Consider the following 13,313-nt stretch of genomic DNA (forward strand, 5'->3'; position numbering starts at 1 on the left):
CAAATATTTTCTCTCAGTCTATGGCTTGTTTTTTCATTCATTTTTAACAATCTCTTTTGCAGAGTAGAAATTTTAATAAAACCCAGCTTATCAATTTTTCTTTCATGGATTGTCCTTCGTGTTGTATGTTCAAAGTCACTGCCAAGCCCCGCATCACATGGGTTTTTTCTTATATTTTTTTCTAGGAATTTTATAGTATTGTATTTTATTCTTAGGCCTGTGATCATTTTGAGTTAAATTTTGCAGGAAGTGTATGATTTGTGTCCAGGTTCGTTTTTTACATGTAGCTGTCAGTTGTTCTCTATCCATTCTGCACTGAGTTGCCTTTGCTCCCCTGTCAAACATCAATTGCATGTCTTTGTGTGGGTCTATTTCTGGGTTCTGGGTTCTGTTCCAGTGACCTGGGCATCCACTCTTTTGCCAATGCCACACTGTATTGACTGCTGTAGCTTTAGCGTAAGTCTTAAAGTTTGGTAGTGTCAGTCCTCCAACTTTGTCATTTTTCTTCTGTGTTGTGTTGGCTACTCTAGGTCTTTTGTCCCTCTGTGTGAACTTGAGACTCAGTGTGTTGATAACCACAGAGTAGCTTGCTGTGATTTCCAGCGGGTTTGCATTTAGTCTATGGAGGAAGTTGGGAAGAATTGACACCTTAACAATATCAAGTCTTTTAATTCATGAATACTGAATCTCTCTTCATTTATCTAAATCTTCTTTGATTTCTTATATCAGAGTTTTATCATTTTCTGCATATCAATTCTGTACGTATTTTGTTAGATTTATACCTAAGTATTGCATTTTTTGGTGCTACTGTAAGTAATTTTATTTTAGTTTCAAATTCCAATCATTCATTGCTGGCATAAAGGAGGGCAGTTTTGCATATTTACTTGCCTTGTATCTGCAACCTCGCTATAATTGCTTACTAGTTCTAAGAGTTTGGAGTTTTTTGTTCTGTTTGTTTTGGTCAATTAGTTGGGATTTTCTACATAGATAACTGTGTTATCTGCAAAGATAGTTTTACTTCCTTGCTCCCAATTTCTATACCTTTTATTTCCTTTTCTTGTGCTGTGCTACTAACTAAACATACTAAATTTAGTATGATTTTGAATGGCATGGTGAGAGGAGACATCTTTGCCTCGCTCCCAGTCTTAGGGGAAAGCATCCGGGTTCTCACCATTACGTATGGTGTTAGCTATAGTGTTTTGATTGATGTTCCTTCAGGTTGGTTTTTCACATAGACAAAAATTGTTGGGGCTTGCTGACCAGACCGTTATCAGGTTGTCTTGCTGCCAAGAACGTCTATGCGGGCCCTTGATCCATTTAGGAATTAAGGGAGCTTGAGTAGCTTTCAGAAGGACCAGAGATTAATCATCAGGACTCCTGATAAAGATCTAGAACAGCCCAAATATCTCACTGGCGCCCACTTGCCCTGAAGGAGAAAGAGCATCCCAGCTATTCTCTTGTGCTCCCTTGGTATGTTTGGTTTGGTTTGGTTTGGTTGCTGTTTTCTCTGTAGAACAGGGAGCATGGTCCAGGGAGTGCTGGGGAACAGATGAATTCATGACCCCTGACTCTCTGGACCTCGCCTACCTATTTGATCCTCTGTTCCTTCCCCTCTCTTCCCCTCTGTGCCCCCCTCCCCCCATTCCCAGTGCTCAGGCATAATCATCACTCTCAACACCTACCCTGTTTTTACACGCCTTGATGTTTTTTTACACAAGATGTGCCTTTTGTGGGGCACCTGTGTCAAATGAAAAGTTCTATTTTTCAAAGTCCAACTCCAATTCCCCCTTTCTAGGAATCCTCCCCAGTCTTCCATCCAGAGCTACCCTCGCTCTGCCTGAGCTCCCACAGCCCTGTGGTCACATGGCTCTCACCCCTCTGCGTAGCATCCTGCATGTTGTGTTTATGTCTGCCCCTCCCGCCATCCGTGAGCAGATTAAGGCAGATCCCTGTCAGATTCCCAGGCCTATATTCCCAGTGCTGGCACCAGGTCTGCTTCAGGAGAGGTGCCTAGTCATGTTTACTGGTTGAACGAATGAAATTACTGGCTTTGCATAAAGGGACACTTTTGTAATTTGAGAAACCTCTGTCCATTCTTCTCTCCATAGTTGTTTTCTCTGTGGTATTCTTTGAATCCCTGTATGTATTCTGAAGTATAAGAGATGCCTGCAGCTCTTCTGTTTCTCATGGAAAAAAGGAAAGGAAAATTACCATTCATTGTAGACCTACTCTATTCTTCTATCAACTTTATAATCCTGGTGTCCTGTGTATTAATTAGGGAGTTTGAGCTCCAAGCCCCAGAAAATGCCAACTCCACAGCTTAAACAATAAGGGAGCTTATTGTATCTCTTATAACAAGACACATAAAGCTAGAGTGGCTCCAGGGATGGTGGCTTAACGGTATCAACAAGAACCCCTTTCTTCTCTGCCAAACGTAGCATATTAGTTTCTTCTTTGGATTTGGGCTTGCTCACCTCGTGACTACAAAATGGCTGCAGCAAATCCAGGCATAGCATCCTGATGAGAAGGATACCTTCTCTTCTTTTGGCCTCTCTTTAAAATGGAGGAAAACTATTGTTAGAAGCTTCTCGAAATTTTCTCTCACAACTTGTATCACATGGCAACACTTGAGTCAGTCACTACCAAGGGAATTAAGATTATCGTGATTAGCCTAAACCAATCAGGATCTTCCCTGGAATTTAGGAGGGAGAAGTGTACCCTGGAACAAAATGAGGGTTCTCTCAGCAGGGAAAAAAGAGTAAAATAAATATTAGCGAGGAAACCAGCAGTGTCAGCTACAACGTTGTCTTATAGAGAATTGTTTTATGCTGAATTTTGGGGACGTTAAATTGCTTATGTCAGGTCCCACTGCTGATAAAAATAGAAGTAGGATTCAAATCCAGCTCTTTTAAACTCCAGAGCCCATCCTTCTGCTGCTGCACCGCTGGACCCAGAGTCAGCCTGCGTTCCCGGAAAAGCCGAAGCCCCCTCTCTGATGGCGAGCACTTCAGGCAGGAGTTGAGGCAATCACCCTGCTTTCCCGAGCTCGACCTTCAGCTGGGTATTTAATCTGTTTATTAAGTTATGACTAATGGCACTGCGAGACACTGAGGGCTGCACATTCAGCCCTAGTTTTAGATTGTTAGAGGAGGTCCCAGGGATAAACATCATAGTCCTATTCTGTGCCGAGAAAATTCAATTGCAGCTCTTTTCTCTTTCAGAGTACAGGGATTGGCGAGGGGCTTCTGCTGCGTCCTGCTTGGGTTTAATAGGAATGAAGCCTCCAGAGCAGGCGGGCTGTTTTGGGCAAGTGGCCACTAATGCGGCCCCATGGGGCGGGGGCCGGGCCTGAGGCGGGCAGTTTGCACATTCACTTTTACAAACAGTTGGCCCAGAGTCAGCAGTTAATGGGATGGGAATGATGTTCCTGTACCAAATCATTTCCTGCAAAAAAACATTTCCAATTGCAAACATATCTCAGCCTTTCTTCTAGGGTTTGTTATGTCTCTGGGAGTGAATTAAAGAGGCTGGGCAGAGGGGAGTGTTTCTGACTGGGGATTTTTCATCTGAAAACATTTTAACAATGATGTACACATAAAAAAGATCCTGTTCAGACCCACCTTTAGGAGTCCTTGCTGCAAGTATTGTATTTCTAGCCCCATTTTGGAGGTGTAAATATCTCTATATTCACAAATTGGCTCAGGCCATGCAACAGTCTTGGAACAGATGCGGCTTTTCTCTCCTTACAAAATATAAGCACACACATATGCACACACATGTGCACACAGGGTCAGGCCAAAATATAATTTTTTTTTCTCTGAGAACAAGCTAGAATCCTTCTTTGTATCCTCTACACTGCTCTGGGAAATTCTGGCTTAATTTATAACCCATGCTGTCAAACGGTGGTCTTAACAGTTTGGGTTATTCATTTACTCAACAGGGTTTTTTTTTTTTAAATTTTTTAAAAGATTTATTTATTTTAGAGCGCAGTGCGTGCATGTGAGAGGGGGGAGGGGCAGAGGGAGTGAGAGAGAAGCAGACTCCCCACTGAGCGCAGAGCCTCCAGGGGTGGGGAGGCTCCATCTCGTGACCCTGAGATCATGACCTGAGCCAAAATCGTGATTCAGAAGCTCAACTGGCTGAGCCACTCCAGTGCCCCCATGTAATGTATTTACACAATTTTTACCAAGTATGAGGCCCTAATTTAAGGGCTTAACATATATTAACTCATTTAACCTTCTCAACACCCTAGGAGATAGGTAATATTATCACTCCCATTCTGCAGATGGGGAAACTGAGATGTAAGAAGTTAATGAACTTGCCCAAGGTCACGGAGCTGGTAGATGATGGATTTGAATGTAGGCACTCTGGCTCCTCTCTGGGGATCTAATAGTGAACAAAAGAGAAAAAGTGCCAGCCTTCCCACAATTTATTTTCTGGTCAGGGGGAAACAACAGACATATGAATAATTATTATTTCGGGTTGTGATGAGTGCTCTGAAGAAAATAAAACATGAGAGGGAGCAAGAGGCTAATCAGAGGGCCTTGCTGGTGTTAGTAAAGAGTTGGGGCTTTATTCTGAGTGTGATGGGAAGCCATAGGAGGGCTTCAAGCAGAAGAATGTATGATGCCATTTACATCCCTATAGATCATTCCGACTGTGCTGTGGGAAGTAGACGGGGCGGGGAAGATGCATCAGAAAGCAGTGGACCAGTTAGAAGGTGGTTCTGTTGTCCAGGTGAAAGATGATGGTGGCCTGAACTAGAATGGGGTGGTAGAGATGGTGAGATGTGGTTGGCCGTGGATCCTGGTTTAGGGGTGGGGCCCACAAAACTTGCCAATGTATTAGATGTAAAACACGAGGAAGGAGAAGACAAGAAGAACAGGGGAATGACAGTCTTGTGTGAGTGTTGTTGTGGTGGGGGTGAGGGTGTTGTCATTTGTGGTTGGGCACGTTCGGATGTATACATTTGAGATCTTTATTAGTAGACAAAAGAGGAGACATCATCGGATACGCCTGGAATTTGGGGTCAGGCCTCGTCTGGAGATTTCAGTGTGGACATCATCAGCATTTGGGTATAGGGGGTCAACTAGGACACCACCATCCAATTGGATTCCCTGTAATGAGGGACATCATTACATCTGTGGTGTCCAGCATGGTAGCCACGTGTGAGCCACTGAGCGCTTGCAATGTGATTGGTACAGCTAAGAAGCCAAATGTTTAATTCACTTAAACACGAATAGCCATGTGTGGCTGGTAGCTACTGTACTGACAGTGCCGGTCCGGGGTGGCGGGGAATGTGGGTAGAGAAGGTCCTGGGCAGGAGCACGCGTCTTCACCGGCCAGTCCACCCAGCCTTGCGCCCCCATTTAAGCGTGACTTGACTTCCGCTGCCGGGTGCTTGCACGCTACTGCTTGTCCAGCAGCGGAAATCTTGCTTCTTTGTGAGAAACAGCCTGGAAAAGAAAGCAAACTGCCAGTCTTAGGAGGAACATTGGAAGAAATTGTAGGAGTCTCACGAAACTACAGGAGTCCATTTGTTTTTCGCCAGAAAACAAACGTGATCCTGTGCTTATTCGAATCATTTTAGCCTTGAAGGTGCGGCTTCTGTTTTTCAGTTGTGTTTTATGAGGGGAATTATAGAGAGTGGTGGGTGGCTGTGAATTTGCAGATTCAAGACCATGACTGGCTGATATCCCGTATGAATGTCAAGAGCCCACAGCAAGGGGACTAAATACCAGCTTCATAATGCAAGTTGTGTCTCTTTAGGGTAGAGTGTGTTTCACTCCCTTTGTTAGGCAATCTCGTTCCCAGTCCAACTGCAAACATCAGTGAGTTTGCGAATATGAAAGAACTCTTTGTCAGTGGCTGCCTTGTGCTGAAGAGTGCTTGCAAGTATATGCTGGCAGTCAGGGAGGCCAGAGTCCATAAAAAAAATAAATAAAACAGAAAGATGGGACATTGCTTTTATTACGGCTGATCGCTGCTGCCATATTAGCTCTTTGAGAGCCCTTTGGTGACCACTGCCTTTAGAGAAAATGGTCTTTTTGTGCTTAATTGGTGAAAAGTAATTATTCAAACTGGAAGTGAATAGAGGTGAGGAGATTTCAGTCACTGATTGGGGGAGGGGGGTGATCCAGGGTCAGTGCTCAGCAAGTGCCCTTCACACAGTGGTTTTGTGGTAGGGATTTGTTTTTCACTGAGGCTTCATTTGGAGGGCGGTGGGTGCATGGGGGGGGGAGCAGGCTGGAGGTCTTTAATGGCCATTGACCTCTTTTTGTTTTCCTTGAGGAAAGTGTAATTGTAGATTTCTAGGATTTGAAAACTGCAAAAAAGACTCGCAGGCCATCCATCCAGTCGAGCTCTCGACATTGAGCTGAGGAAATGGGCCTAAGTGGGGAGATGCCTGGCCCCAGGGCCTCCTACTCATGAGAGCTGAAGGGACAGGACCAGAGCCCAGAAAGAGGCCAGACTGAGGCGTTCTCGAGCAGCGGCTGGGGTGGGGTGGAGGGAAAAGAGAAGATAGAATGATCAGAAAATACTTAGGGAAGCCAAATAAGGAGAGAAGCCGGAGGAGGCTTGCAGCGAGGGTGGACATGGCTTACAACGTAAATGTGGCCTTGACTTGGTGACCTCATTCATCCCGTTACCGGGCACCCACTGTGCCCCAGACAGAAAGTCCTGGAAGGAGAGGCAGGCAGGAGGCGACAGGCAGAGACCCCAGAAAGATGTGAGTGCCCACCTCGCTTGTGTTTATGCTGAGAGAATGTCTGGGAGCAGGCAGAGGCCTCCCTGTTTCCCCCGAGGAAGGCGAGTGAGGTGGTAGTTGGAAGAGGTGACACGAAGGGGCCTACTTGGTCCTTTTTGCCAGGAGAGGCAGGGAATCTGTTGCCGGCTGAGTTACAGCTATGAGCTAACCTCAGTGGTTTTGGTGTCCGTCTCAAACACGCTTGTTACGGAGCTCCTCCCCGTCGTTGGCGGGCTGCAGTGTGACTGCCTGTCTTCTCCTTGCAGTATCGGAACTTCAGGAGGAAGGCATGAACGCCATCAACCTGCCCCTCAGCCCGATCCCCTTCGAGCTGGACCCGGAGGACACCATGCTGGGTAACTGGGTCTCTTGCTCTCTGGGTTGGCCTAATGCCTTCGAGTGGAGCCACCCCCACTGACTGCCTTTTCCTTTTAAAGAGGAGAATGAGGTGCGAACAATGGTGGACCCGAACTCCCGCAGCGACCCCAAACTGCAAGAACTGATGAAGGTAAGAAGAAATTAGGAGGGGCGTCAGCTGCCCCCCCCCCCCCGGGCTCAACAGGCGTCGGTAGACCACCTGCTCTGGGCAGGCAGCACGGGAACCACTGCACAGCAAATAGAAGGTCACGGGCAGCTCAGGGTCCCATAGGCGGACATCTCAGATTTCACAAAAATGGCACATGGCGGCTGCCCATGAATGGTGTTGATTGTTAAGTGCCAGGGAAGTGAGTGCAAATGAGCTCACGTTCACCAGGGTCTTCAAGCTGACACAGTCTTTCCACTGCTTTTCTCAAGGACCCTCAGAGGCACCCTGCAAAGTAGGACTTCATATCATCCCCACCTACAGATGAGGAAAGGGAGTCTTAGAAAAGCCAGTGGCTTGTATATGGTCACAGCTGAGCAGAGGAGATGGAATTCAAACAGAAGTCAATAGGAGTGAATTACATCGTGTCCATTGTGCCTGGCACGGTTGTCCCCTGAAACATACTCAAGCCACCCCCTGTGGATTCCCCATCCTGTGCTGTTCTGCTGTAGTTTCTCCAAGCTGCACTCAAAACAGGACAAAAAGGCACTGGATGCCGAAGTGGTTTGTTCAAACTGCAAATCAGATCTGTCCTTTTCCTGCTCAAACCCGGGTGTAGATTCCGATCAACCGAAGGCTGAAGCCCGTGCTCCTGAGGGTGGTGTTTGGGGTCTCATGCTCTCGCTGCGTCTTCAGCCTCAGATTGTCCCTTTAGAGTCACCACATGCTGACTAGTTACCACTGCTCAGATCCTTCTCTGTCTCCTCCAAATGATGAGCTTCTGGGGGTTAGAGACCACCTCTTTTTTCATCATTGTACCCCCAGGATCCAGCACAGAATGTGACGTGGAGCAGACGTTCATAAATGGTGGGTGGGCGGGTGATAGATGGGGGACGGCTGGATGCAGGGAAGGGAAAGGAGGGAAGCTCCTACCCACAGTAGAACAGTGTAGAACCATGTGCTCTGAAGGCCCGGGCTCCCCCAGGTATGGAAACCCAGCCCAGCTACTGCCCCTGTGATAAAGACAATCTATTTATGCTAAGTTGAAGAAGTCAAACACAAAAGTTGATGTTCTGTGTGACTCCATTTATATAAAATTATGGGTGGTTGCCTGAGGCCTGTCCTTGGTGGGGGGATGGAGGGGGGACTGAGCTCCCACAAAGAGCCCAAAGGAACCTTCTTCTGCTGAGGGAACAGCTCTGCATCTTGGTGGTGGTGGTGGTCACACAACTGTGTACAATGACCAAAACGCACCAAACTGTATCTTTAAAATGAGTTAATTTTACTGTATATAAATAATACACAAATGAGCTGAAAAAAATTAAAATAAAAGGCAATGGACTTGAGCAAGCTTCAATTTCCTCAACTGAAAAATGAAATAAATGATCCCTCCCTCTCATGGGTGTTGTGCAGAGTAACTAAACGGATGCCCGTGGAATGGCTCCGCTCAGTGCTTGATGCCGAGGGCCCTCGGGTAATGACAGCTGCTAAGAGAGAGCCGAGAGAGGAGACAGCGCTGGCCCCACGGAGAGGTGGCTTGGGGCCAGGAGAACAGTCCCATAGAGGGGGATGGACAGGAGTTCGGTTCCTGTGTCTGGCCACGGTCAGCAATGCAACCTTGGCAAATATGTTCACTTTTGTGCTTGATCTCCCCCCGAACATAGGGGTGATGGTAACACCTGGCCAAATGTCATAATGGGGGGAGAGCTTTATGTATTCATAAGATGCACCTTTAATGAACATTTGGCCCTTGCCATATGTGATTCTTTTCTGCTACCTAAAGTGGGAGGTCTTTTCCTCCTCCATTTTAGAGGTGGGCCATCAGAGGCTCAGAGCGGAAACCAGCCTGCCTCGGATTCCTGGATCGTGGAGGCACACACAGAGGCACACAAATCAGTTAGTGGGTCACTAACCCCAGATTGCGTAACTCCAAAGCACATACCATTGCCTGGTACAAGCTACACACCCAAACACTGCGTGCATGTCGCTTGCCGTTGGGGTAACGGGCCCAAAGATATCAACAGGGACCACAGCGGCACTAGAGGGCCCTTACAGCTCACCCACTTTGTGTCATCTGCTAACTCACATGGACCGTTCTGCTGCTTTCCAAATCTGAAGTTCGTTTAGATTTTAATTATCCGGGATAAGAAAGCTGATCAATAAGAAAATACCCATGACTCTTCCCTTAGTTGGTGTCTCTTCCTGTAGGTATTAATTGACTGGATTAATGATGTGCTTGTCGGAGAAAGAATCATCGTGAAAGACCTGGCTGAAGATTTATATGACGGACAAGTCCTGCAGAAGCTCTTTGGTGAGAAGGGGGTGGCGTGTTGCGGTGGAGAGCTCTGATCGGCAGGCGGAGGGCTCCCCGACTCCTACTTAGGAGCTGTTCTCCGTTAGGGAAGCTCACGTGCCGTAGCCCAGGACAGTGCAGAGTGTGGGATGACGGACCAGTGGGGCCTTCAGATGGCCTCCCGGAAGATGTTTTACGGGAATGAATTGCAGAGGGAGTTCAATGACCAGATGGGGCTGCTCCCCCTGGCAGTCTAAGGTCATCAGCTGGGTAGATGGAGAGACTCCACTGTATACCGGAAAACATGTCTTACGCCCTCTAGAAAATTGTGCGTGTGTGGCCTCTGTCACCTATGGGCCTGCGCGTGCACGTATCTATGTGTGTGGGGACCTGTGTGTGTCCCTCAGTGTCTCTCTCTCGAGATCAGGGGCACGTATATGGGAGCCTGTGCCTCTGTGACGTTTGGCCTCTGCGTGTCTAGGTGTGTGGTCTCTGGCAGGTGTGTGCCCATTCACAGGGTTCCTGTGGAAATAGAAGGCCTCCGGGGAAAGAAAGGCAAATTCGGGGGTGATCTTAAGTGTTGAAAGGCCAAATTCAGCCTGAATGAATTCGGACTTTTCCTCAGCTGTTCCCATTTTCCCTCTCATCCAAACCTCTGCTCCGAGTTGTAGCCTTTCACTCCTAGCTGCCCACTCAGCTGTCCGCACCTCACGCTGAGCTCATCTACTTTTCCAAAGATGTTTCTTGCCCTCTTTCTTGTTTTGTTTTTTTAAGATTTTATTTATTTATTTGATAGAGAAGGAGACAGCCAGCGAGAGAGGGAACACAAGCAGGGGGAGTGGGAGAGGAAGAAGCAGGCTCCCAGCAGACGCTTAACGACTGAGCTACCCAGGCGCCCTGATTGCCCTCCTTCTTGTGACCCCCAGATAGGTGGGGGGCCTCCAGGGCTCGTTTCTTCTTGCCCATATTGCCCCTGCATCCACCCTCCCTCCCACTTTCACTCGTCTGAACTCCTAAAGCAGCTTCCGGCCTCACCTCTGTGCCTGCCAGCTCACTGCCCCCGCCCGGCGGAGGAACCTTCTCAAACTCAAGGCTAGTCTTCCCAGTTCTTGCTGTCCCGGAGCTCCCGATGCATGTTTACGGGCCGCGGCAGGGCCCTGTAGCGCCGCATGCAGACGGTTCCTCAAGCGACCCCCGGCTGTCTTTTCAGCCTCAGCTCCAGACAGGCTCACACGCGTGGCCTGTGCAACATTAAGGGCTTAGGGTCACGCCTGACACACCATGAATGCCCCATCCATGTCTTCCATCCTTTTCATGGGTACTGGTTTTATTATTGTTGTGAGCACCATTGCTACGTCACCCGCACGCCGTGCCTGTTAACATCTCTATGCTCCGCCCATGCTGTTCCTCCGGCCTTGGGCCCTTCCTCTCTCCGGCAGGGAAAACCATTATGGTTCACCTTCCAGTCTCGGGGGTCTGTGGAGCGCACCTGCTCTCGTACCTCCGGCAATCACATCTAGAAGTGATGGTCACGCACCCTCTGTGTTTCCCGGATGTACACACGCATACATACAGATGTGTACAGAACATACATGCCCTTTATTCTACGGCATTCCATGTTGCTTGTAGCTGTCGAGGGAAATGTCCGTGGGCTCCTCAAAGTCAGGGACACCCCATCGTACTCGTGTATCCAGGCGTCTCCAGTACCAGCAGTTTGCCTCCACGTGTGGCCGGGCACTTAATCCGTGTGCATTGAATGAATGAATGATATAAAATCTAGTCATTTCTAGGAAGCTAAACTGATTTGGTACTCAAACATCAATATTAGCAAGTGTTAATATTTAAAGGCTTGTAAATGCAACTGAACACAGAGAGGAAAAGGCTTTGGCACATGTCCGCGTAGAAAAGCCGAGAGCCTCAACTGAGCATCTCTTGCAGTGACTGCAGCTTTTAACTCCCCCAGCAAATTTCCTGGCGGGATCTGAAAGTGTCTTGAAATGCTCTGTGTGGGACTTTCAAGGCAAGGGTGGAATGTGGCCACGGAGCGATGGAACGTGGTCATGAGGTCATCTTGCCTCTGCACGTGGTTCCAGAACTGCCCAGCTTCACGTCCGTGGAGCCCCGAGTCCGGCCCGGAGCAATCACATTCGATTATTTCAGATCTCAGCCTTCCTGTTGACAAAGTCATGCTGCTTTTGTCAACCTAAGTTTAGACCCTTTGTAGGTAGATGGCTGGGTACACGTATTAAAAAGCTACAGGCAGGATAGCCGGGTGGAGAGAACCAGCTTGCAGGTAAAAATATGCATCAGGAGCTCCTGGGAGGAGTCAGTCTGGAGATAGAGTTTGGGATGACCCCTCCAACCTCGACTTCCCCTCTGTTTTTCTATCTTCCTCTTTCCCAGCAAAGTTTCTCAAAAGAATATTTGGCACTGTATCTGCTTCCCCACCACTGATCATTACCCCTGAGGGACAAGCTGGGTCCCACCCCAACCTCTCCACCAGCTTTCCCTTCTGCGGTCATCAGTGTCGATTCCGATGACCTCCTATGCTGTGGCCTCTGACACTACTGAACATCTTTTCCCCTTTCCCCAGTGCAGGGTCTCCTGGGGCCCCATGCCGTCCTGGTTCTTTTCTGCTTCCCACATACCCCAGTTGCCCCAACTTCCACATACGCTTTTCATCTCTGTGTAATGGTGGGACTCCTCAGTCTTCCATGCATGGCCCCCTCCCCCCTCTCTCTCACATCCCCTTCCTGGGTGTTTCATCTGCTTCTGCTTTCCAGCCATCACCTCTCTGCGGGTCACTCTCAGAAGCTGTAAGCCGCTCCTCTGCCTTCCGGGCATGCCCACCTGGTTGTCAGCTAGGCACCCTGGAACCAACCTGCCCCAAACTGAGCTGCTTCTCTCCCCGCTCCCCACCAAAGCCACTCTGCTTTCCGGAGGGATGAATGGTGTCACGACCACACGGCTGCTCAGATTAAAAACCGAGGTGTCCTCCTCTCTTGCTCCTTCGCTTTCATCCCTCATATTCTGTCAGTCACAAATGGTGACAACCAGACTTGCAGGTGTAATGTGTCAAACCATCCCATTTCTCAACCGGGTAGGGTACTGGCTCCCTGTGTGCTAGGCTGGTGGAACTTGCCCCACGACTTTCCAGCCCTGGTAGCCCTCTGAGAGCTTCCAGATCCTCTTTGTATTTTACTATTTGTCTTAACGCTTCATAGGCCATTTGTCAGTGGGTTTTTTGGGTTTTTCCTACTTTTCTTTTGAACTAATTTTAGACTTAGAGTTGCAGAGAGGGTGCAGGGCTCCTGAGCCCCGGCACAGCTCCCGCGCACGCTCACATCTTACCCGACCGCAGTACAAGGACCAAAACTAGGAAATCAACCTCAGCATGATGTTTAAGTTACAGAATTTATTTGGATTTCACCGGTTTTTTACATTCATGTCCTTTTTCAGCTCTAGAATCTAATCCAGGATCGCACACCGCTTTCACTCATCCCCTCCAACCTGTGACAGTCTTTGCCTTTCCTGTATTTCGTGGCCTTGACACTTTAGAAAAAGAACTGATTAGTTATTTTGTAGAATGGCTCCCAACTTGGGTGTGTCTGATGTTTTCTGAGGATTAGATGAAGGTTATATATTTTGGGGAAGAACACCACGGACGCGATGGGTCCTTCTCAGTGTGTCGTATCAGGGAGTGTGTGATGTTAGTATGGCTTAACCCTGATCACGTCGCAGTTACTATT

The 13,313-nt window shown here is 48.2% G+C and overlaps 1 protein-coding gene across 4 annotated transcripts in view; it reads left to right on the forward strand.

Moving 5' to 3' along the window:
• The window catches only part of PARVA (parvin alpha), a 169,776-nt gene that overhangs the window by 91,441 nt on the left and 65,022 nt on the right, over nucleotides 1-13,313 (forward strand). For all 4 annotated transcript variants that reach the window (XM_040638821.1, XM_040638823.1, XM_040638822.1 and 1 more), the window contains exons 2-4: nucleotides 7,015-7,104; nucleotides 7,186-7,256; nucleotides 9,480-9,582. In XM_040638821.1, the coding sequence (XP_040494755.1) occupies nucleotides 7,015-7,104; nucleotides 7,186-7,256; nucleotides 9,480-9,582 (264 nt within the window). The remainder of the gene's footprint in view (nucleotides 1-7,014; nucleotides 7,105-7,185; nucleotides 7,257-9,479; nucleotides 9,583-13,313) is intronic.

This window comes from Ursus maritimus, unplaced genomic scaffold (genome assembly GCF_017311325.1).
Source record: "Ursus maritimus isolate PB19 unplaced genomic scaffold, ASM1731132v1 scaffold_23, whole genome shotgun sequence".
Lineage (NCBI taxonomy): Eukaryota > Metazoa > Chordata > Mammalia > Carnivora > Ursidae > Ursus > Ursus maritimus.